The sequence below is a fragment of the Zophobas morio genome, unplaced genomic scaffold, assembly GCF_036711695.1.
Source record: "Zophobas morio isolate AGI-343-1 ecotype UQ-CSIRO unplaced genomic scaffold, CSIRO_AGI_Zmor_V1 ptg000017l, whole genome shotgun sequence".
Classification (NCBI taxonomy): Eukaryota; Metazoa; Arthropoda; class Insecta; order Coleoptera; family Tenebrionidae; genus Zophobas; species Zophobas morio.
The window spans coordinates 17,383,513-17,410,334 of NW_026972122.1; the positions used below are offsets into that span (position 1 = coordinate 17,383,513).

Below are 26,822 nucleotides of genomic sequence, written 5' to 3' on the forward strand. Positions count from 1 at the left end.
GCCATATCAACTACCGCTACCAACCGCGTTCGACATAAAGTACTGGATGACAGGGCTACCAACTTGACTTTTTATCGAGTGGTTCCGTAGAAATGACCGCTACTGTAAACCTTTCTTTTGAATCACTCTATCTACTAAAAAAAACCGCATCAAAATCCGTTGCGTAGTTTTCAAGATCTAAGCATACATAGGGGCAGAAAGCGACTGTGTTTTTGTTTTATACTTATCTTGAATGGCGGGTGCAAACTTCGAAATTTTTAACCATCCAACCCATCAAACCACCCCCCCTCGATTTTTGCCTGTAGCGGCCTGCAGTGGAATTTCCGACGACATGTAGCGGAATTTTATCATTTAACTCTGGCAACACTGTTTATAGTGATATTTGTGGTGTTAACGTTGTTGCAGTTGGTATTTCTATGGTTGGTATTTAAATCGAAAAGTCGTTGAAATGTATTAATGGTAGTGTGTTAATGTGCGTTAATTTTTAATGTTGACTTATTGGTTAGGGTTAGCTGTTTGATTTCATACGGAATATTAAGAACAAAAATATTTCAAAGCGAGCTGCGAAAAACTAAAGGCAAAACGTCATAAGAAGGTACCGATATATAGTCTACGTCGCTGTTTTTCTACCGGATTTTGACAGAATTGATTCTACCAACAGCTCAATTGTTACAGACTACAGTTTTAAAGCATAGAAAACGTCAAATACGAGGCAAATGGATTTTGATCTTAGTAAAGAAAATATTCAACCCCTTCGAGGAGGACGAAACGTTTCACAACTGGGTATAGCTTTGCAAGCACAGACTGACTTGGAGCATCAAAAAGAACTAATACACAAAAGAGAGTAAAATACTTCATCCAACGTTAAGGTTATACACACATTAATAAACTATATTTATTTGTAGGGAATATGAGAAATTAATAAGAACATATAGTGGTGATGATCCACTAGAAAACTGGTATAATTATATTGCATGGGTGGAACAAAGTTATCCAAAACAGGGACTCGAGGGAAATTTGAATTCCTTACTGGAACATTGCTTGAAGTTGTTTGAAAATGATAGTCGCTATAAAGATGACCGTAGACTTTGTAAATTGTTTATCAAATATGTATGTATGTTTTAATAAGTTTACTATAAAACTACAATCTAATTTTTGCAGATTGATCAGCAACAAAATCCGTTAGAACTTTATCACATGATGTATGCACAGGGCATTTGTAGAAGTTGCGCTGATATGTATAAAGCTTGGGCATATTATTATGAAGCCGCAAGTGATTTTCAAAATGCGCATCGTATATTTGAATGTGGGAAACGAGAGCTTGCACATCCATATGAAGAACTACAAAATGCTCATGAAAATCTCGTGATAGCTGCTGGACATCACGTAAATTTTTTTTATATATTTTTTATGAAGCACTGTTGATGTTTCTTATTTTAGATAATTTATGGACCAAACGAAAGAGATCTAACAGAAAAACGTCAAGCCCTCACATCTCTTAAAACTTATAAACAAGGCCAAGTGGGCAGTGTTCGAAGCACAAGTAGTTCTCATCCTGGAAGTTTCGGTAATTTCTATTTTGAATATCTAATGTTTTTTGATATCATAAAACTTTGTGTAGTGATCAATTTTGGTAGTTCGGTTATTGATCTACTTACTGTTGAAAGTTATAATATCCTTACCTAATTTGTCAAATTTTATTAACACTAAAGTTGTTCTGTTCTTCTTTCAAAAAAAAAAAAGTTCAATATGCTTATATGCGCATCGTAGTTTTACATTAATTGTTCAAAATTATACATTAAAAAAGTGCTTTGCCAACATGAATCGATATCTAGCATATATGTACGTTAATATAGCGTTACTAAATATTAACTGTGGTATTTTATTACAATTGGAAAAAAAAGACTAAACATACTTAACGTTATGGTATTTTTGACATGCGTTGTACGAAAACTGTCCATTAAAAAAAAAAGATCAAAAGCTGTGTTAAAATTTTTGATTCGCACTCATGCCGTAAAAGTTGCAAGCAGATTAGCTCCAGTAATTTTGAAACGCTGGTGATTCCTGTTTATTTTCAGAGATATTCAGGCAGTTAAAGATGTGGAAGAATGCCTATTTCAAGCGTAAGCTAAGGAAGTATAGTAACGAGTCCATCGTTACTTGGCCACTTTTTTAATAGGAACCATTATATCATTTTGAGTGCACGCTAATCATATAATTGTGTGCCCAAAATTTCAGGAAAATTCAATGCCCTTTTACTGAGATTCATTACCCCCTTTTCTGTTATAATTATTATATTAAATTTGTTGCTTATTTTTAAAAGATGGACATTTTGAAAGACATGAGTCAATTAATTCTAGTTATTACCCTATTTTAATTATTCATAAGTTGTGAAAGTAAAAACAAATTAGTAATAAACGTTGGATAAATGATAGGATTTAATGTTCTAAAGTCTAAAGTGAATTTTCATGTTAACTACACCTAAAGTTAAAATGTTATGTTGCATGTGTAACGTAGTAATATTTATTCAGTTATACTTTAAATGACCTCATTTGTTTCTAGAAAGGGTTAAGTAAAAAAAAGGTTATGTTTGACCATTTTTTATGATCCCAAAATACTCCTAAAATTTCAGAGTAATTGTTTGGTGATTTCGTCAAGTTATAATAATTCATTGATAGTTCAGGCAATTCACGAGATACATTTAAATAGCCTAGAGTACGGAAAAATAGGTCTCCCGCGTCCGTCGGTCTGTTGTCTGTGTCGATTTTTAGTTGATATAATAATTATAATCTCCGAAACTACCTGACCGATTTTTCTCAAATTTTATACAGGGTCATTCACGAAGAGTCTGATTTAGCGCTGTGTTTTCCGCAACCTAGATTATTTAGTCACAGGACGTTTCACAGTGTTTCATTTCAATTTATTTTTTTGCAATCAAAGTTATCCAATTTTGGAAAACGTCAAATTGAAGTGTGTCGAATTAATAATTTTTTAAAATATGTATTTTCTAACTACGGAAAGGTTGGCATGCTCTTAGTTTATGGTGAATGCAGCTTTCAGTTTTTTCGCTAAACATCCAAATTTTCGCAAAAACATTTGCAAGGTATAATAACGTTATGTTCCTAACACGAAATATAAGTCTTCGTGGCGCAGTGGCTGTATCGGGGAGAACGGTCACCTGCGGTTGTGGGTTCGATACGGAATTTGGCTGTTTACTTTTTTCTGGCATTGGTAATACGCTGTGACTACTTTTCTTTTGTGATGTGACTAGTATTAACCATGTTGATGACGTCATCACAAATTTTTTATTGGTCAAATTAAGAACGAGTCACCCCATTTTCTCGAAAATGTGAAGAATTCGCACGTCTATAGCTATAATGAAATAAGAATTATAACATTTAGAACATTTTGTTCGATTGTGGTTTAATTAATAATTTTAGTCCTCTGTTTTGAGACGACGAACTCATTCAAATCAAACTAATTTGTACATGACATTATTTCGATGTATAAATATAAATAAACACTTGAGCTTCAGACTGCTATCACCTAGTGCTTAAGGACATACTATGATCAAATAGTAATAATAATAATCATATTCAAAACATTTTGTTCCATTATGATGTGGCGGCACAATAACAGGTAGATAAGCGAAGAAAGATAAGCAGCCTGCATGGTCTAGTGGTAAAGGCACCTGCCCGGCAATTGGGAGACGTTGCTTGGTCTGGTGGTAATGGCACCCGCCCGGCAAGTGGAAGACGTATGGTTCTGTTCCCACTGCAGCAGCACATTTTTCTTCGCTTGTCTGCAATGGTTTAATTAATAATTTTAGTCTTCTGTTTTGAGGAGACAACTCATTCAAATTAAACAAATTTCTACGTGCCATTCTTTCGATGTATAAACATAAACAATCTAAGTTAAGCCTGTACACTGATAATAATACACCCTCTTTCGTTGGTTATTTGCTTCGAATATATTTCATATTGTCCGTATATCTTTGGATTTTTCACCCCCACGGCGTAGGAGCTTCGGGGTGTCATTTACACCATTGATTTTTGCTTTATAAAGGTTATCAGCAAACACAATTTTTTTGTAATTTTTCAAAGAAACGGAATTTGTTGAATTGTGCTTCAAGGGCGAGTGAAGTTTCTTGGACCAATTTTTTTAACTTGTAGGGATTGTAATAAAAAAATCGCAAAATTAAATTTTATAATTTTTCGAAGAAGCTATACTTGTTCGACTGTCCTTCAGGGGCAAGGGAAATTCTGTCTAAATGACCTTGACCAAGTTTATTTGGTCAAAATTAAAATTCAAGTAGCAGTTTTGTTAAACAACTTTAACCACTAATAATTATTTTGTAGGCTCGGCAGTTGACAGTCGTAATAATGTTGCAATATATGAAGATCGAAGTTGTTCTAATGTTCCAATATCTATCTATGAAGATCGAGGCGAAGAAGTCCGGGGTGCCGAGGCAGGTCCAACCAGTATTATAACTGCAGCGAAAAGACAGGAAGTCCCTAAAGAAAATACTCTTAAACCTGGTCCGTGGACCACAGTACCAATCAAACAAAAACAAGCAGTCCAAAGAAGTACACCACGATTTACAGGTGTGTATCTGTGGTGAGTTTAGATAGAATGTGCTTTAAGTAAATAGTTTTGAATAAACGTGCATTTACAAGCTTGCAATATATTGCCGAAACTGTTACACCTCTTTAAGTGATTAATCGATATTATCTGATAGAGTAGTTGTAGCATAATAATAACTTTCTTTAATTTGAAGGAGACTATTTTGTAAACAAAAAGTAATAATATTGACATTTTTATTTCTACTACCAGTTAGTTGAGTTGTCAATATATACTCTAATCATCAGTTGTGATTGTTGAAAATTTGCAATATGTAACTCCACTATGTTAGAATTGTTCAACATATGCAGTGATCGCATGAAAAGTGCATGAACAGTCCATGTTAAAGCCCAATTGATTCAACTGAGATTTGAGTCACGTGTTGTCTACCCAATGGCAACGCTAAGTTTGTTGTTTACCCTATAGGCGCTTTTATTACTATAGCTGTGCGGCGATTGTAGCATAGTTAAATAATATACTTGTTAAGCGTTCTATGTATGAAAACTTAAGCATAGTTCAGGGAATTTCGACAGTAAAATATTAACCAAAAACGTACTAAGCACAAAATTGCAATTTGAGTAATACTAGAGTAAACTTTCATTAAAAACTGAAAATTTTTATTAATGTCGGAATAAAATTTTTGCCTTAAGAATACATGACTTTATGAATGTAGTCTATTTTGTTAATCGCATCAAAAACACATCAGTCTTTTACAGCTATAAAAAGAAACAGCTGCCATGAAACAAAAACAAAACTGATTAAGTTAAATTTGTTCAGACTCCGCTAATTCGAAATCGATATCATTTGAAAAACTCTGCACTAATATTCACAGTTATTCTCCGTAAGTTTTTGTAAAAGGGTTTTGCATCCTCGGGAATAAAACATAACAAACATAATGTTTTCAGATCTGCCAACTTTTTACGCGATATTGCTTTTCCATTGGGTCATAATGTAGACAACTTTCCAAAATTTTTAGAAGTCTTCTTTTCCTTTTATGCATCAAAACTTCATTGTAGATCTCATTTTCGTGATTACTTTTCATTAAAATAGAAAGCGGTTTATTTTTTGTAAGTTTAATAACTCTTGTTTTCAAGCAACTAATTTTTTGTTCATGTATGCCTTCTATTTGTGACAATAGACTCTAAATCGGTTTCACTACAAAAATCTTTCTGCATAAACTAAACAATAAGTGGATTTTTCTTTCTACAATTTAACATAATATTGTCGTAATCTTGTGGTGTATATTCTCTGTTGGTATTTAAGGGCCAATTCAATGTCTCCAAAATCTTTGTCATTTGGTAAAAAACTATGTCCCGAAACAAAAAATTTCAAATAAATCGTTTCTTAAGTAGAATGTTGCTATAAAATTGATTTTAACATGAATACAGTTTTTATATTACTATTGTGTATTGTGACGCCCACAAGAGTCAGACCACAAAGTCAGTTCTGTTATATCCTTTTTGGTAAAATTTTCAATAGGTATTAAGCTCCTAAGACAAGATCCCACCTCTTGTGCGCCACGACCTATTTTTCTTTTTTTTCAAATAAAATAGTGTCCTTTCCTTGTTTTACCGGAGTAAATGCCCTAGTTATAAAGCCAAAATTGACGCTGATTAAACACTAAATTTGTAGGATAGTTAACAAGGAAACAAAGCACCTCACAACCAATTAAAAAAGTGTTGCGTTACTTGGTACCTTTTTGATTAAAAGATAATCCCAGATTTATTAAAGGAGCATAGTGCTACCTCAAATATTGGTATAAAAATAATTAAGACAAATAAGTTTTTGTAGTTAACATCGTTCATATATTGGTTCAGAAATAATAGCAAGTGGTGGCCGTTAACACTTTACCACTATGTCGCTGTGATCATTTCTTGGACTCCCATTTAGAGCATCGCTGATTAGGATAGTACACCCAACTGTTCATTAATTGTACGCCCTTTGAATATATTTTAACTATTGTTAGAATACACAAAAACATTTGCACTTTCGCACTATATAAATCTAAAGTGTGTTTTTCTGTTAGTCCACCACTTGTTGCTTTGTGTTGGTAACATAAAATTTCCAATATACATTTAGTAATTTTTGTACAGTGACAGTGGCAGAATTACAGACTGTTGATGACACCTCTGTTAAGTCAAAACAGAATTTTACGCAAGTGTCAAGAGATTCAAAATTTAAAAATGTCTCGCAAAAAAAAGTGGTACGTATCCAGGCCTGGGATAATGAAAGTCTTCCAAACACAGATTTTAATGTAAGAAAGCCAGAAGGTATCAAGTTTACAGATGTTGCAAAACCAGTGTTAACCTAACTTTGTTTTCCAAAATCCCTAGCCATGTTACCACTTATGTTATTGGGAGAAATTGAGACGTTGCTGGACTTTTAATAACAAAAACAACACGCTTTGCGTGTCCACTAGAGAGAAATACTTACTAATGCTGAAGTGGTTACGCAAAACTACATCCACCTGAGTTTAAAGAGCGACTTCCACAATACAAACAAGTATCGAAGTGCGAAGTGCAATCTCCGAAAAGTCTGCCTACATGTTTCACTGTAATAATATATATATATATATATATAATCAACTCCCATCTACCTTTCGGTGTAGGGTTACAAACTAAATAAATACATTGTAATTAAATTAATATTATTAGGTATTCCACTCTTCCCCGTGCACAAATTTACCCCACTCTTTCTTATTTCTTGCCATTTCTTTCGCTTCTATCCATGTTTTCCCTCTCTTGCGTAGACTTTTTTGTATTGTGTTGTTCCATGTCTCTTGGGGTCTTCCTCTGCTTCTTCTTCCTTGAACTTTTGCTTGCCATACTTGTTTAGCGGCTCTATCTGCATTCATTCTCTGTACATGTCCCCACCAACTTAATTGTTTGTTTTCTATTGCGTCCATCAGTTTTTTGCTTTGTAATTGTTCTCTTATTTGGCTACTTCTTATATGATCTCTTAACGTTACTCCTATGACTCGTCTTAGATATTTCATTTCGTTCGCTTCTAGTCTGCTTTTCATTTTTTGTGATAAAACCCACGTCTCGCATCCATACGTTAAAGTAGGTAGGTATATCGTTTTATATACACTCATTTTCGTTTTCTGGCTTATTTCCCTTTTGTTTATGAATGTGTTATTGATTGCGTAGTATAGTTTGTTACATTTTTCGATTCTTTCTGTATTATCTGCCTCTTGTCTCCCTGTATCGTCTATTGTTACCCCCAAATAGTTGAAATGTTTTACTTGTTCTAGCTTCCTTCCATTTATACTTATGTTTATTTGTTTTGTTTGCTTACCTATTGCCATTACTTTAGTTTTTTCTACATTTATTTTCATTTTCTTTTTAGTTAGTTCTTCATCCCATATACTTAAATTCCTTTGTAAGTCTCTTTCGCTTCCCGCGAATATTACTATATCGTCTGCAAATGCGCATTCGGATATGTAGACAGGTAGCATTTCCCTGTATCCTACGTGTAATCTCTTGACGTTGTTGCGGCAGTTCCTCATGATTTCATCAATGAATACTGTAAAGAGTGCTGGACTCATGACGCCTCCTTGTCTCAATCCCTCATATGTCTTGAATTCTTGTGATACATTGTTATTACTTACTACATAATTCCTGGTGTTTTTATATAAGCTTTTTATTACTTTTATCAGCTTTGGGTTAACGTCCCGCTTGTTTAAGGCGTTCCATACTTCTTCTCTCGGGACTTTGTCAAATGCCTTTTCCAAATCTATATATGCTAATAATATATCAGTTAATTGCAATGGTAGAACTCTGAAATACGGAATGGCAACACTATACTAAAGATGGTATAAAATCAACACCAGAGTTCTCGTGAGAGTTACTCTTGAGTGGATACGTAACTTTATATTATATCGAGAAAGCAATAAAAAAACGATCAAAAACAGCCATTGATTTTAAAGGTTTGTCTTTGATAGAATTTTCGTCTTGTAAGGTTAGCGTCGATTTGTTGTAATTGGAAAAATCTTAAATCTTTTCTATTTGTTGTAAAATATTTATTTTTACATTTATTTTCTAATTTTACACGCATTTTCATTTTTGTTCATTCCTCGAATTAATAGAAATGCATCTTCTTGTTAAAGTAGTTTTGTTTATAGAATATAATGAATAATGACAATCAGTTTATATTAAAACATTTATGTTAATTACACGAATCGTAATTTTGATTCCGATCACTCTTACAAAACATCAGACATGTGACATGTGTTAGGAAGAACATAATAGGTTGCGATTTCAGAAAATTTACATCGATTTTGGTGCACACAAATATGTGGATACAGTTGATATTTCGTTGTTTTGCTTCAAGAATTGAACTACTAAAACGAAATATTTTGAAACGTTTCATTATTTTGTTTCATTCACGATCTTTCTGCATAAGGGTCGACTATGGAAATTTGGCAGTTTTTTTTTAGTTTAAAAACGGTTTTAAAAGTGAGTATGAATTCATTCATTCAATATGACAAATGTAGAAACCGCGTTGCCAAAGTTAGATTGCCTTTATTGGATAGTAGGATAAACTTTGCCGTTAACGAATTTTTATCTTTTGTTAATTTATTTGATGTTTTATTACTCTGTTGAATATCATTAATATCATAGCTACAATTTATTTTTAATATATGTAGGTACAACACATCCAAAGCATGAACAAACCAAGCATAAAATTAGAATTTTTAGAGTTAGTATTTTTAAAACTTCTTCCAATTTTACTTAAGTTACCGTTGTGAATTTGATTGCATGATATATAACATCCAATTATGTTCTTTTTTAGCATATTTTTTAAATTTTGTCTTAGCGGAAAAGGTTAAAATTTGATAATAAAGGGGAGTAAACTTGGTGGCGGAGCTTAATTAGTGTAATTATTTTGAAAATCAGCGTTATTAAATGTTAACATAATAAAAAGGAAGTATTTAACTTTAAATCTAAGACAAGCTCAGTTCACTATTTTTCGTCCCCATTATTTCACTCGAAGCATCTAAGTCAGGATGTATAGGTGATCGTCATCATCAGATTCCGTTTTAGATTCTCCTAATGAAAGAATAAAGATATAAATACTTAAGCGAGATCCAAGTTTCTGTATCCTCTGATCCTAGAAAATTCTAGTCATATGTTCAATCCAAAAAGGGAATATGTATTACAATTCCAGGAGTTATGACATTCTCCGATAAAGAATTATCCATACCACACGAAATTGTTAACGCTTTAATGCTGAATTTTTTTTTAAAGTTCTTGTATTAACTCCGCTGCCATCAGCTACAGTATAATAAATTGCGAAGGCATAAATAGGTTGAATGTAGAAATTAATAACATATCTGAAGAAGAAATATTTTAAGCCTTAAACCACTCCAAGGACTCGCTTACAGCAAACAGACGAAATACCTAGTTTTCTACTAAAATATTGCGCCTCAATCTTTGTGTCTCCTTTATGGTATTTATTCAATTTTATTATTAAGTCCTCGTTGTTTCCCAATAAATGGAAAACGGTGTCTGACATTTCCACGGCGGAGAATTATAGCCCTATTTGTTTGCTTTGCAATTTTTCCAAAATATTGAGTCGCTTTGTTTACAAGCGTATTTATTTTACCGTTAACTCTCTATACATCTTATCAGCGTGGTTTTGTTGAGAAGGGGTTCACGGTTACAAATCTTGCATGCTTCAATCAATATGTTTCCGGCTCCTTAGACAACAATTGTCAAGTAGATGCCATATATATTGATTTTAGTAAGGCATTCGACCAAATTAATTACCACATCTTAATTAATAAATTAAATTCTGGCTTTTCGCAAACGTTATTGAAATTATTTCAATCCTATTTAGTGAACAGAGAACTTTGTGTGAAATGTTGTAATTATGTTTCTAAGGCGCTTTCTCTATCTTCAGGTGTCCCACAAGGATCAAATCTGAGACCTCTGCTTTTCCTGCTTTATGTTGATGACGTGAACCTGCTGTCATGTGAGAACTTGCTTTTCGCTGATGACCTCAAACTTTTCCTTAAAATAAATTCTGTCTCTGCAGTCACTTATAAAACAATTTAAATATACTAATTAACTGGGGCCAAAAAAATCAAACCTCCCATACTCAAGAAAAGAGAACAATACTCGTATGACGTATAACTACTGGATAGACGAAAGTGTTATATCGCGATTGGGCAAATTCAAAGATTTAGGTGTAATTTTTGATAGCAAATTTATTTTTAGCGAATATATATCTTATTGTGTTGCGAAAACCCAAAAAATGTTTGGCTTTATTTACCGCACTTGACGCAAATTTACTAATATTCCAGTTTTATTAACTTTACATTACTCGTTGGTTCGATCAAAACTTGAATTTGCAGCGGTACCCATTTATTCGATCTATATACAGCAACTTGAGTCAGTTCAACGCAAATTTCTTAAATTTTTGTCATACCTAATGGATGGTACATATCCTCAAGAAAGATATGATCACGGTATGTTAGTTAACAGATTTAAGTGTCGATTACTCAATACCAGACGGACCATAATTAGTATTCAATTATTATATAGCATAGTGAATAATAGTTGACTGTCCTCCTTTGTTAGAAAAAAAAAAAAAATTAATACTTAGATTAAGCGCTCGAAACAATTTAATGTTTTATTGTAGCTATTGGAGAACTAACATGTTGATAAGATCGCCAATAGTACTTATATGCAGCAATTTTAATTTGATTGGTGGAATGTGTGACATCAACAGGGACTTTTAAAACAATTTCCAATGTTATGGTTCATTATCTAGAAAACTAATTGAGTTGTTTTTTATTATGAATCATCTATTATTATGATTATTTACATCAAAGAACTATGCGTAGCTTATAAGTTTTGTTTTGTATATACATGCATGTAATAACTAATACCTAACACTACAATCCCTTTCGGTTTTCCTGTAAGTGGGTGTTTGACGTGTAGGAAATAAATAAATCTATTATTATTATAAAAGGAGGAATATTTTCGAACAGTAAATTTCTCATATGTTTTTTCCAGTCGGCCAAAATAAGTTCTTCAGTATGCTTACAAAAATTTGCCATTTCTCAGGGGTACAACTAGAGATGGCTGCAAGCCTTAGATTTGCTACCATGTCGAGTGATTTAGGTCGTGAATTTATATTCTTGCTGTAGAAATTCTTATAAAATGTCATTTCAATAGCATTGTATTGACCATGCTATAGGGGTAATCTAAGATTTTTTTTGCACGAGGATATAAGAGGTTTGTTCAGCTGCACCGACCGGGACACATCTTCGCTGTAGCCTGTTCAAACCACGAATAAGCTTATTTTTTTAAATTAATGAAAAATTCATATCCAAATTGCGTTAAATACATATTCTGTTGTGTAACAAGAGACCAAGAATTCCAAGAAATATGGATCCTGTTCGATGATCACAAATGTTGCTTATCGACGATTAAAGCTGAGACTGACATATGAAAACCACAAGCATTTCAGATAACGATTTATTTAGATACACATACAACTTCACTGATTTATGTTGACATGATAAAAATGAGAACTACTCGGAGTGTGAATGAGAGAGAACGCTCTCGTTTTCAGGGTGGTCGCTCCGTCCTTTACAAGTCTAGGGATTCCTGAACACAATCATATCAATAATTTGACCCAATTGATTTCTTCGTAGTGTTCTTATAGTGCAAATTGTTGCTACTCTAACTGAAAGCAGAAGTATTCATTATGATTTCACTCAGAAATATATGGTTGGAGATTTATAATATTCTCCACACAGCCTGACTTCAGGTTGATGATAGCTGGATATTTGCATATATTCTATGTTTTGTTTCAGTTCATGAAGACAGTGAAGACAGCAATGCCAGCCTAAAATGCGTCAATTTTGTTTCTACAACATACGAAAACTATTCTGACTGGATTGTTAGTTTGACAATTCCTGAACCAAAGGATGACAAATTTATTCCAATGTATCCTAAGCAAAAGGTATATGCTGAAATCAGCACCGAATATAGTTTAGAGGAATTACGTTCTCTGAGATATCTATGCAATGAAAAGAAACCAGTGATTCCCATCAGTGAAACTAATAAGGCGGTTCAATCAATTGTTGAGGACACGCAAAATACGGTAAGTTAACTAACTTTATTAAAACTATTCAATAGAGTAATGCCAACACGCCTTTGGACTTAACCTTCTGAAAATGATTTAGTAAAGATTATTATTTACTTTAAACATCAGTAACTAGATACTATCGATTAAACAGTACAGCCCTCGATCACCCTGTTTTTTATATTGTTTATTGAAGGGATAAAATTTCTAAAATCCTAAAGTATCTTTAAGCATTACAATTTCAGTTTCAGCATTTGACTTTTGGAATTTAATTACGACCCTTTTTACTCAATATTTCCAACCACTTGAAGGTTATTTCGACAGAACTTCCCTCGCTCCTGAAGTGCAACTTATTCAACGTTTTCGAAAATTTGTAAAATTTGGTTTTATACGTCTGCTGTTCATTTCCACAGTAATGTGGTGTTATGTAAAGTTTGTCTAAACTTATAAGCAAACGCGGTCAATTACTTTATGAGGGGTATTTGCTATCCCACACTAACTTGCAATAAAATCATTTCCCAAGTAGTGTTTTTCTATCACTGTCTAATTGAGCCGGATTTAAAATCTTCTGTGAAAATTACAGCTACACAGGGTCTTCATCCGAAGGAGGGTCAGAAAATTATAAAACATCTCGTAAAATAATTGAAGGCTTGTGATTATAAGTTTAGACAAACTTTATCTGAGATGCTCTGAATCAGTTCTTCCCGGTTGTGGGGCAAAATTCTATTATTAATTTCTTTTCTCCATATACCTATTTTCATTCATCAGTTATTTCATGTTAATGAAGAACTAATCCGTCTTTATTATAAATTAATTCCGTTAATATAGGTTCAAAAATAAAAAAGTTATTCTAGGTGCCCCCTTCCAGCTAACACACCCTGTACATTTAGTTAGGCAAAACAAATCTAAAGTTGTTTGAAAGTTGTTGTCCGGCATAGTATCTCCCTTTAATTGAAAAGTGAAATTGAGTAAGAAAGTCTATTTCGCAGTTTCGTCATTGCGGTTCTGGCATCTCAGCTACGAGGCATCAAATGCATCGTAGCTGAGTGGGTTCGCTGATGGGTTCTCGGGTAGGTTCGAATCCCATCCCTACCGAATATTTTTTTACTCTGTGACTGATATTAGCTATATTTTGTTACCTAAATGGCGATAATGCTCGTCGAAACTGTGCACTTGAGACTGAAACAGAAACTAAACTAAACTATATTTTTTACGAATTGCAATAACCGGATCACAATGGGTGGTCCAGACTTTTTTATTGCTTCGACTTCCTCTTATTAAATATAAAATTGCATTTTATTTTGATTTTCGATATTGTAATTCACATTTGGTTAATTAGGTCAAGGGGAGTTAAACATTTCTCTAGGGGAGACTGAGCATCCTCTGGCTTCCCCTTAGCTACGGTCCTATCTAGGGGTCATGAAACGTCAAGAAAATACGAGAGTATCAACTCCCCCGATAGACTCGATTGCTATACTTCTTTAGTTTACGCTCAATAAGTAAAAATGTCCTTTCAGCAATAATACGTCGGAAGAATGTCACGTAGAAATTAGTCCAGAAAAGGTTAATAATGGACCAAAAAAACAACAGCACACTATCTCGTCTTTATTGTTGTTTTCCTGCAAAGCGCGCCGTACATAATGATTCAACGGTTTTCCCTTCCGATCGTCCGGACGATAACGCATTGAGCGCGTGATGGGAGTAGCATCGCCCGCATTCTTTTTGAATTCGTAACAGTCGGCTATGCTACCCTCATCGGCGCCTCTACAGGCGGCTGTTGTTACACTGGAAAAGAAAGCCATAAATAATAAATTAAGAAAATGAAATAATAATACAGTAGTACTGAGTCTGAATTATCACTATCTCTGTTAGTACGGAGATAATCCAGCTCACCACTCAATGAGTCTGCTCATCACTCATTAACTCAGAACTATCACTGCCTTGTTCCGTTTGTAACAATTTCAATAGTCCACAGCACACACACCTTTGTATGGCTAATGTAATCGATACGATTCTGGAAGCTCTTCAATACAATACCTGTCAATGAGTAGTTTCTTCGTGATCACAAATCGACCTTTATACTTGGGTATAACTTTTCTACTTTCACCATCATTACCTAGTGCTGGTGAACGAATTAGTACACGTTCGCCTACCAAATATTCCCGTAGTTTACTTCGTTTCTTATCGAACCTTACCTTTTGTTTAATTTGATCGTTTTTCGTTCTTTCTGATGCCTCTGCTCGCAGTGCATCTAACGAAACTGGGCCCTCACTTATGTCCAGTACATTTTTAATAAATGCCTCACCAACCCCTCTTGGTCGGTAACCAAGAAATAACTCATAGACACATTTGCCTGTAGCACTGTTGATGGTAGTGTTTAATGCAAATCTCACTTTAGGAGCCACTTTGTCCCATTCTTCCTCGTCAGTTATGGAAGTAGAGATTTCACTAAGAATCGTTTGATTACATTTTCCCACTTGGCCATTTGCCCAGAGTCACTGTAGCATTATGAATCATTTGAAATCCTCTATTTCTAGCATACTCCACAAACCGTTTGCTTGTGAACGTTGTATCACTCTCACAGACTATACGGCGTAGATCTCCGAAAGTTTCAATGATTTTATGTAGAAAATTGGTCACTGAACAGCCTTCAAAAATACGAATTTCGTAAACAGCTCTATCACGACCAACAAACAGGCATTCTTTCTTCAAGTACTAACAAAGGATCCTAGGTGATCCCCATGCAGTGTTTCCATAGTTTTGTTACTCCTTATCGCTTGACGTCCGTTTAAGCACCTTATTTAAGTAGGAACATCGATTGTCTTTTAATTGGACAGCTAAAAAACATGTACGTTCCCATATGAAACTGGATTCCGACTGAGTGCAACTACATGAGTCATTTTAGTACCTGGCCTATAATCCACAGTAAAGTCGTGTTCCTGTATCCCTAACCACCATCTTCCGACTCGTGGTAAAAGATCTCGTTTATTCGTGGTAGTTCAAAACGTATTGCAATCAGTTATAACTGTAAACTTTACCCCAATTAGGTAATTCCTGAAATGTTTCAAAGAAATTACCACAGCTCATCAGAATGGTACCGTTCCTCTTCTTTGGTAGTTTGTCGGCTACAATACTGGACATGATGCATTTGTTTATCCGACTGCCTGTGCATTAACATCCCGCCAAGGCTCGTTTTTGATGGATCGGTATGCACTTCAGTTTCGTTAGTTTATACAATGCTAGAATTGGTCGATTTACCAATCGTAATTTCAATTCGTCAAACGCTTTTCGTCGGCTTTCGCACCACACAAATGGTGTATTTTTCCTTGTTAACTAAGTCAGTGATCTTGCCATTACAACAAATCCTTCGATATATGCATTTGCGTAATTAATTAGCCAACCCAATGAAGTGTTTGTTCTCGTGTACATTTTTTGGGATCGGAAACTCTTCAACGCCTTAATTTTGCTTGAACCAGGTCCAGTGCTATTTTTGTTGACTTCATGACGCAAATACTGTATTTGTCGTTAAAAAACTTACATTTAATCAATTTCAAATTAAGTCCAATATGCATAAATGCTTACAATACATTTCGTTGAGCAGTTAATCTGCTCTGGAGATCTGAAGACGGTATATATGTATATATATCCTCCATATACTGATGCCAGTACTTCATAAATTCTATTCAATTTATTTTATCCAATGAAAAAAAAGATGTGCCGACCGCCGGTTCCAACTCGTCGACTCTCGGTCTGTGAAGCAGACATTGTACCACTGAGTCACACCTGGTTCAACAGAGATTTGTACTATCTTCGTAAAGAACAAAGCGGTTTAAAAAATAAAAAAGTATAGTAATAATAAACAAAATCAAGATGGACAAGTACAGGAGTATATTATCTCATACAATTTCATAAGATTGTTGGTAGGGATGATTATCCAAATTTTGGTTATCTGTCTAATAAAAATCCGGACGGAAAACGCGAGACCCATTTTTTCGTACTCTAGGGGTCATGAAACGTCAAAAAAACGTTAAAGTAGAGAGTTGGTGGATGGACTCGATTACAATACTTCCTTCGTTTACGCTCGGGTAAACGTTACTATTTTTGAAGTATAAAAACCAGCGATGGTACAAAAATTATTTAGAGACTCGTAGCGCAATCATACTTTCTTTTTGATTGAAATGGCAAAATAAATGATTTTAAATAAGAATTAATAAATAAAGATCACATAGAGTTACCGTTGAAAATAATTTAATTTGCAATTTTAATTGATAATTCTGAGGGATACTTAAGGCTGTTGCGGGAAAGTCTAGTACCGAAACTTACAGGATTGTTTCCCGTTTACTAAAATCCGGAGTTACCAGCAGAAACTATTTGATTTCAGCAAGACGGTGCTCCACCCCATTTTGAACGTCAAGTGTGACATTATTTAAATGAAACTTTTCCTGGCAGATGAATAGGCTGAAGGGGTACTATTGAGTGGCCTGCCAGGTCACCGAATTTGACATCGCTTGACTTTTTTTTGTTGGGCTATTAGAAGAATCGCTTTTATATCAATAGACCGATTCACATTGAAGACTTACAGGAATGTATACGTAGGGAAACTGCTACCATTCATCCAGAAATTCTCATTAACTCACTACAAAATTTTATGGAGAGCATTTTGAGCATCTTTTGTAGAAATCAGAACTTTAATTTTGGTTTCGGTTGTTATTGGTTAATTTATTTATTGTTTAAATTAATTAAAGTTAATAATTATTAATTTATTTAATTATTGTTTAACAATTTATTTTGCCATTTCAATCAGAAAGAAAGTATGATTCTGCTATATCAATGAACTAGCCGACCCGGCAAAGGTTGTTTTGGCATTTCTAGTGAATATTTTGGTAGTTAAATAAAAAATTAAATCAAAATAAATGCATATAAATATAATTAAATTATAAATTATACATACAAATTTATCGTACGACATTGATTATATTCAATAGCCATCTTGCAACGCTATTGCGCATCCGTGGATGAAGTAAAGATACTCATATAGTTATTAAAAAATGGCGGTTGGTGGTAGAAGGGTGAAAATTTAGGGTTATATGTATTTTTTGATGCAAAATCTTAAAAAAATAAAAATAAAAAATTTTGTCAAAAAAATTAAACAAAAAATTTCTTGGGTGGGCCACCCTTATCATTTAGGGGTATAAAAAATAGTTTACGACCTATTATCAGACCTACCGAATATACACAAAAAATTTCATAAAAATCGGTCAAGCCGTTTCGGAGGAGCTTGGTTACAAACACTGTGACACGAGAATTTTATATTAGATTATTTTAGAACAAATTTCATTACCATAAAAAAGGTTATACTGAGTCGACATCACGGCTGTAGAATATAAGGTTGGTACACTAAGGGAAATTTGGTGGAATAGAATATGGTGGTCCTAGACGGCTTTGGCGCGCGTTAGATCGTTTCGCCATCTGTGAATTACGATTACACACTAACATCTTTATGAATGAAATTTTCCACTACTGCAATGGCAAATTGACAACTGACAGGTTGCCAAAACTGTCATTCTACTTCTAGTTGATGTATTATGATAGAAATTACTGTTTAAATTGGTTTAACGAGATCGGCAACTCAGAGAGGAACGTACATTTATACATAACAAACCTCGGCAACCGCAGGTTTGTTCGATATTTCTAGCACTATTGTTTCATGTAAACAATCATTAAACAAGCATGTGCGATGACCAGATAAACACAGATTCCTTCGAAAAACAAGTTGACAATGTACTGGTTAAGAACTTTTCGGTAATTGATTACATTAGCCACCGCGATTTTGCCGAATCCGCCCCCACAAAAACCTCATACAACACCCCTGATCACGTTCCTACCTAACCTTCAAATGTTGTACAAACATTTCTCATAACATTTGAAGAGTAGGAACGCGTTCAGGGCAGGGGCGTTGTATGAGGGTTCTGCAAAAACGGTTTCAGAGAAGTCGCATAGTAGCTAGTGTAAACAATGGTCAAAGACGCTTCCAAAAGATTGAACGTTTAACATAAAAATTATTATTAAATGCTTTGATTAAATGTCAAAGTTGTCATTTATGTCGGTATAATCGTGTCCTTTTGATGTGGCAAAAATTAATGCCGCTAAATACCGTAAGAGGGACCCATTTGACAACGCGCGTCATGGCCAACTGGTACGGAAAGAAATTATTCCACCTACCGGAACGGGAATGAATGAAAGATACTGAACCTATCTATTCTACAGCCGTGGTCGACATTAAAAGATAGACATATGCTGTCGCGGACTTTTTTTTAGAACTTTAGAGGGGATCAATCCCATCATACATTATTTTTACGTAACTTTAACCGTTTAATCAGTGTAAGCAACGGAAGCTGGGAAAGGAGGAATAATTTTCCTGTTTTCCGATATTTTTCATTGCTGCTCCGCTCCTATTGATCGTAGCAGTCATATAGCCTATAGCCTTCCTCGATAAATGGACTATCCAACACAAAAAGATTTTTTGAATTCGAACCAGTAGTTTCTGAGACTAGCGCGTTCAACCAAACAAACTCTTCAGATTTGTAATACAAGAAAGTATAGATTAATAAAAAAAACTATTCAAAAATACATTAATCAACAAATCAAGGTAGCCTTGCATCTCGAAAACAAATGACGCAAAAAAATTTTTTTTGATGAACAATTAAAAGCCATTAGAGCACAACTTTTTGTACCGCTATACTTAATTTCAGGTGATTGTACAATTGGTTTTCTAGACATTTTACCGTTTCTGTACATTCTAACGACCCGGTATATGTTAGACTCGTATGTGGTTCAATAAAAGGTAGATCTCAATTTCTGTAATGCGGCAGACTTTAAAAAGGGATGTAATTAATTTCAAATAAAAGTCATATACAGTAATTATTATGGAAAATATATGTGTTACATGTTAACTTCTTATGTATAAACTTAGTTTTATTGTATTGCAAAGAAGTTCGGATTTTTTTTGTAGTGATTTGTTATTGTCTTTTGTGTAGGATGAAAAAAGTGAACAAATTTTGAATCAAAGCATATTTCAAGAATGTGAACACATAAATAGTTTCTCAACTGTATCAACATCTAGTGAAGAGCATCGAATAAAGGAAACTAATTTGTTATCAAGAAACGCTTGTGATCAAAACTCACCAGATAATCTAGATGATTCTGCTTCCGAAAATATTATTGAGGGTCTGAACTTCGACTTATGGAATTCCTTCAAAGCAGAATCATTGTACACTTCAACGACCCACTTTCCAAAGTCTACCGCACCTAAATTTTCTATTTATGAACAATCAAACGTGGCTTTGCAACATTATTTGGAGCCAAAAGGTACGTAATAGCGTCTAAGATTGTAGTAGTCTATATTTTTTATTGGTTGTCCTTGCGTTTGCATCTACAACATAAACTGTATTATGTAGTTCTAAAACTGTATTAAAATCGTTTTACAATATCGATCGACCACAAAACTAGTTTCCCCAAGAAGGCAGTTTGTACAATCGTGAATTTTCAGAATATTTTAGTATATTTTTGTAAATTAAAAAACTGAATCCGTATTGTATTTGTTATCTGAAAAATAAAAAGGTCAATTCCCGTTACTAACACAACGATATATTGGTGTATTTTGATGATGGAAGGAGAATGCCGTAGAAGGAGTATAAGTTTGAAAACACGGCCCTCCTATCAAAGAGTTTACGGTTGTATAAATTCGTACACAGTATAGAGATCATTCAGTAGGGACAACTCGTGTTTTGTTGTTTTTTTTTCGGGCCTTTGATGTTTCTGGCCCGAATTTTAAGCTGTCATCGGTGGTCGTTTTCTAAACTATTTCTAGATGTCACCCAATTTAAAAAGTATCACAGTCGCTTTAATTGAAAATTTAAAAATTGATTCGTGTACGCTATTTACCACACACTACTTTGCTCAAATCTTAATATCATGAATCGCAAAAAGAAAAGAAATCTATCTTTAATCTATAAACGTGATGATTAGTTTCAGATTTAAATTTATTACTCGCACAATTCACGCATTCTTAGGATACTTGTAGTTTTGTGATGAATATCAAAATAAAGTAATAAAGATTTGACCCAAGAAGGCCTTTTTTTCTGCTCTCAATGTCAGTTTCTCAATACGGTAGCACACCTTCTCACTGGCTGTCCCAAGTTTAGCCATCACCGTCGTGATGCCGAAGCCTGCTTATTAGTTTATACTTGAAAAGAAAACATATATGTAATTCTATTTAAAAACTGAAGTTTATCTCAAGGTCCTCCTCACTTTCATTTCAGTTGAATCTTGAAATGCCACGATCTAATTTTTGATACCATAATTTGTTTCCTCGTTCAATTAAAATTCTACAATTTTCTTCGGGTTTTTACACGATTGGCTTGCTGGAAAAGTAAACAGCATCGTTGAATATTTAAAAATCGTGAACATTTATTAAAAAAAAACAATTAACGTTTGGGTTTTGTGTAAATTTTTGAGACACTTCTTTTTGTGCTTATTTAGTTGTTAAAATAATATGTATATTTTTTTTACATGGTGTTTCGGAAAGTGTGGGGCAAAATTTGGACATCACTTCTTGGGTTAAAACGGAAGAAAAAATTTGAAACAATTTTTTTTTCTAACATCATTCCTTCTCATTCTGTAGCTCTTTGAAGTGAAACATTTACCTGCATTTAGGATGAGTACCCATTATCTGAATTTTTTTAATTCTAAAGCAATGAAAAAATTTAACTTATTTATATCATTACGTCTGGGGTCCTTGACAGCAAAAATTTTGTTGAGCGTTAAAAACAAGAATCGGTAAATGCGTATTGTGGTTCATATTTTCGGTTTTACCATCATAACCAAGTCCATGACATATCCAACATTAACAAATACAGAAAAATAATTACGTGTATTGACAACTACAAAGTAGAATTTTTGTCTGTCATAAAGCCTAGATGTAATGAAATAATCTTACATTTTTCATTGCCATGAATTTACAAAATTTAGATAACAAAACTCGCTCAATAATGAAGAAAGTGTTAAATTCCAAAGAGTTGCAGTATGAAAAAGGAATAATATTTAGTAAAAGTTACTTAAACTTCTTTTGTCAATATTAACGGCCGAATTTCCACCTGCAATGTTAACTGGAAAAAATCGTGATGTGGATGTTCTTCCAGACTCAGAATGGCTCTCTTATATATTCAGATCGAATTAAAATAATGATACTACAATAATTGCGAAATGAAAAGTCGCTAAATTGTGAGATTTACGATTTTTTAAATAAAATTTGAAGTTGTTAGGCAATCATGTGCTAACGTTATATGACTCAAAAACTATAAATACTACAGAAATCTGGTTTTTCACATAGTTTTTGTCTTTTTTTTATAATTTTATCCTGTTAACTATTTTGTATGTGTAGGCAGTGCCATGAAAACCCCATTTAAGGACTTGAATGCTGAAGAACTTGCTGAAACTGGATCTAGAGGTGGAATGGATATAGCAGCAGCAGCTCCAGTGGATAGCGCCAAAAGATTGCCAATTTATGATGATGATAGCAGCTCATCGTTTGATAAAGTTATGGAACCAGGAAATTTTGAAGATCTCACTTGTAATACTCAAATGTTTTGTTTCAACTTGAATGTAATGAAAGTTAGCACACCTCAAAACAAGCACCAAGAATATGTAGTCAAAAACGAGGATTCCTTTAAAAAAGCCCAGAAACAGTTATTTACAGAAACTTCCAAACCTGAAGATGACAAGTACAAGATTTTGTCGACGATTTTAGAAGAAACGAAAAATGGCGGGTAAGGATACACTTTTGACGATAATAATATTTTATGTGCATGCATGTCGCATCTTGTTGTCCAGAAGACGTTTCCAACATTGCATATGCATCTACGAATTTTTTTTTCAAATGTTATTACAAATTTTTCCATTGTATCCAGAGAAAAATACAGTTATCAAAATCTTGCACAAATCTACTTGCATATAATATTTCAGTAAATTAGAACAATTAATTGTAGCTATCTTCCCAAATTTAATAAACATATCATTGAATCAAGAAAAGCGAAAAAATGTTGTACAAGTGGGTTCAGTGTAAGGATGGTTTTAATCAGGTGGTACTGGTAACATACGCTGTAAGCTCTACTTTAAATCATTAATTGATCATCTCTCCTATTCTAGAAAAGACCGAAAACGCGGCACTAGGCACTTTTTTCAACTATCTTCCTTGCTCTTATTCTACCTCCATGATGTAGAAGTTATTACAAATAAAAGTCCGCAAAATTATTTTTTTTAATTTTTCAAAAAAGCGGGATTTGTTGGAGTGTACTTCAGAGACGAGGGAAGCCACCTTTTTTTGTTTAGAAAATGTTTAACAAAAAAAATAAATAAATAAAAAAAATAAATATGTAGTAATAAACAATCTGTATGCAAAAACTAATATTATTAGTATTTTAAACCTCTGTTTATCTATCCACATATTATTGTCATACAGAATTTAATTATATTTGCAAATTTTGTAATCTTTTGGGTTTGAAAAAATTTCAAGAAAATTGATATAGCTTGACAACCTCGTAAAGTGATTTCAGAAATAAGTATACTGTAATACTTTAAAGGAGAGGTTGGTCGAGGAATGTAAAAAGACTATGTATTGCAGATAATACTAAATTATGCCATTCGAAAAAGTCGTGCAACTTTCAGTACGGATCTCTAGTGTACATAGCTCCTAGACTTATTTAGCTAGATTAAGCCTAGGTTCTCTCGACGACTGCCCTAGCTAGAACAAATTAGGGCACAGTGTACACACACAGTTAGAACAGTCTAGCTAGGCCTCAGCCTAGCTAGACTGTTCTAACTGTAAAATCTAGTCTCAACAAATCTAGCTAGATTTTACTCTACAGTGTAAAGAGCGACGGCCGATAGAGAGCTCTAGCTGCTGTGTACAGTACCTAAACTACGGCTAGAGCGCTGTCTTAGGTCTAGGTAGTGTGGATTCCGTTCTATAAATTCAGGTCTTTTGGCCTTACACAAATGTACAGGATTAAAAAAATTTATGAAACTTTCAAAATATTCCATATTTTTGTCCATAAGTGTATATCAGAGAAAAATATGTTACAATTTATAGGAATTTGCTACTTTTAGTAGTGCACAACTTGTAATTGTTTTAACTAAATGAATACTAATATTGTTTAAATTATTAAAATAATTTTTACTTCACTTCCTAACTCAAAATGAGTTGAATGTGTGCTCGTCCGAAATGAGTGCAATTAGAATCAGATCGATATTTCATGAACCGGAATTAATGGCATGTCTAAATGGGCGAAGATAACTGCAAACTGGAGTTAAGGTGCCGGATTAGTAAATGCCCGACCTGGACAGGAGTTGAGGTTTGCCGCATAAAATATCTAGAGCGAAAATAATTAAATTCCAATGAAACGGTGAAAAATTATGGAAATCGATAAAAATAAATTTCCACATAATTCTTTTATACAGCACAGGTAACAAGAAAGTGATGAAAGGAAAATTAATTTTGACAACACTATTAGATAACCACTCTGACTTTGGGAAAATTCAAAAAGAAAGAGCACTGATTTTTAATATGTTGATTACATCTAACTAAAATATGCCAATAGCGTACTTGTTTGAAAGAAACAAAGTGATTTTTCTGTGGTTTAGCAGTAAGTGATGAGCATAGGGAACTATTCTAATTGAGTTAACCAAAAGCAATACAAAAAACATGCATAGGTTAGCTCCCGAAGCAAACAAAAAGTTAAAATTGTAGAACAGTAAATTCACATTATAAAACGTAATAAAGAAACGCCATTAGTAAATCCATTTTATGAAATAATTTTACAATTAAAGTGCAAGACTATGATGTGGTGTGCTTATAGAACGGGTTGGTGATATTTGAGACATATAATTAAAACTTTTTAAAGAACAAACAGTGCAAGCGAAAATTTTAGTATTAATTTTGTATATTTTTATTTTAGCCAAAGTTCAAGTTCCAGCTCCACTTCGAGCAATGCTACAAAGTCGTCCGCATTTGGCAGTCATACCAAACATTCTAACATGGCAACGATTTCTGAAGAACACAACAAATATTTGGCACAGAATCTTATGGTGAATGCAGCATTGCGGTCAAGTTCCTTAGGAAATTTGATGGATTTTAGCGATCATGCAAGCCCAATGGCGATGGTACAGAAAACATCTCTTGTAAATAAATCAGTGACTACCCCACCAGTACCAGCAAAAGTCATACCTCTCAATTTTGTACCTTCTGATCCATTTAGACAAAGCCTTATTGAAAAGTTACTTCAAAGAGTAAATTTTCCGGGATCACATACCCCTGGCTATTGTTGTTTACCTTACATTCCGAAACTATCGGTTCGTAAAGAATCTATCAATATAGGTCCAGATAGATATGTAATAGACAAACAGCTTGGAAAGGGAACCTATGGAACTGTTTTTAGAGCAATTGATGTTAGGACTGAAAACACGGTGGCAGTGAAAATACAAAAGCCCGCCAACAAGTGGGAATTTTACATTTGCAGAGAACTTCAAGCAAGATTAGTTAATAGTCCGCTCAGAGATAGGTTTATGGATGTATTAATTGGATACTTTAGTGAGTATGTTTGTTTTTTGTTGGTGTGTGGTGAATTTTTTTTTATTGTTCCAATATTTATCGCATGATCTTTTAAAATATGCACAGAAATAATTTGGCTTCTAAAAATATATACATATTTATACACATCGAAATTTCAGAAAAGGAAATTACAGTTAAGATCAGAGACTTTAAATATGTACATATTTAAAGTCTCTGGTTAAGACATGTAAAATTCTTGGCACACGTGACATGGGTATGGTTGTGCTTCAGAGGCAAGAAGTATAGCGTAAATCGCTTTTTTACATTTTAGATGACTGTCTAGAGTAACAACATAACATACTTATTTTATATTTCTTAGGTTTTGCATATCTGAAATTATCAATTAATAAAAATTGTGTCTTTATTATTTATTATATTGCAAAAATTTATTATGACAATTTATCGAAAAGTGTTCTAAATTGTTTAAGCTTTGGTAAAAAAATTGGTGAACATATCAAAATCTTCAACCATTTCTGTATTTATTTAGCTGCCATGTGAGAATGTTAGTTGTTACAGTTAATTGATTGCTAACTTCCTTTTTTGCAGGTGACCAGGCCTCAGTATTAATTTCAAAATTTATGCCATGTGGCTCGTTACTTGACGTCGCTAATCTCGTGAAACAGAAATCTGGACGTTCGATGAAAGAATCGTTGTGTATTCACTTCTGCTTGGAAATGTTGAAAGTTGTGCAGGCTATGCACGAAGTGAAAATAATCCATGCTGATATTAAGCCCGACAACTTTTTAGTTCAACTCCTAGCTAATGATGTAGTAGGTTTGCAACTGATTGACTTTGGTTGTAGTATCGATATGTCTTTATTTCCAATGGGAGCAAGTTTCACCCGAAAGGTGACGACAGAAGATTTTGTTTGCTGTGAAATGAGAGATAATAGACCTTGGAATTACCATACGGATTTGTATTGCATTGCCGCCACGGCACATGTTTTGTTATTTGAAAAATATATTCAACTGCAAAAAAAGGATGGACATTGGTCGATTTCAAGTAGACTTCCAAGATACGCAAGACTAGATTTGTGGAATATGTTTTTCAGCACTTTACTTAATCAGCAAGATGGACCGGCTGACTCGGTATCACTGCAAGCTATGTTAGAAGACAGTTTAAATCACAAATTCGATGATTATCACAATGAATTGCGGTATCTTATTAATATACTCAAAAATCGATAGCAGGTTTGGAAAACTTAGTTTGTGTGGCTTAAGGTTTAGTCTATAATTAATATTTAAAAAAAAATCAATTGAAGTTATTTATTAAAAAAAGTTAATGTAGATATTTTTTTAAGTTATTTTCAAAGGCTGTTTGTTTCAATCTTTATAACTCATTTTGTGTTATCAGTCTTCATTTTACACCAAAAACATGTAACACTTACTTTTTAAATTTTCAGCATGTTTACTAATTAAATATTTAAAAGATGAAA

General features: G+C 33.6%; 1 protein-coding gene across 1 annotated transcript; it reads left to right on the forward strand.

Moving 5' to 3' along the window:
* The first annotated feature begins 421 nt into the window (after window positions 1-421).
* On the forward strand, window positions 422-26,822 carry LOC135130173 (mitotic checkpoint serine/threonine-protein kinase BUB1 beta-like). The gene is made up of 11 exons (XM_064057523.1): window positions 422-595; window positions 676-844; window positions 906-1,110; window positions 1,162-1,386; window positions 1,441-1,567; window positions 4,359-4,604; window positions 12,449-12,738; window positions 19,758-20,088; window positions 22,163-22,547; window positions 24,735-25,366; window positions 25,934-26,822. The coding sequence occupies exons 2-11, from the start codon at window positions 717-719 to the stop codon at window positions 26,572-26,574; spliced, it is 3,210 nt and encodes a 1,069-aa protein (XP_063913593.1). The 5' UTR covers window positions 422-595; window positions 676-716; the 3' UTR covers window positions 26,575-26,822.

Coding starts and splice junctions, on each gene's coding strand:
- LOC135130173 (XM_064057523.1), top strand. CDS start 717: ATGGATTTTGATCTTAGTAAAGAAAATATTCAACCCCTTCGAGGAGGA. Junction 1,111..1,161: donor GTAAATTGTTTATCAAATAT/GTATGTATGTTT, acceptor TAATTTTTGCAG/ATTGATCAGCAACAAAATCC. Junction 20,089..22,162: donor ACATTATTTGGAGCCAAAAG/GTACGTAATAGC, acceptor TTGTATGTGTAG/GCAGTGCCATGAAAACCCCA.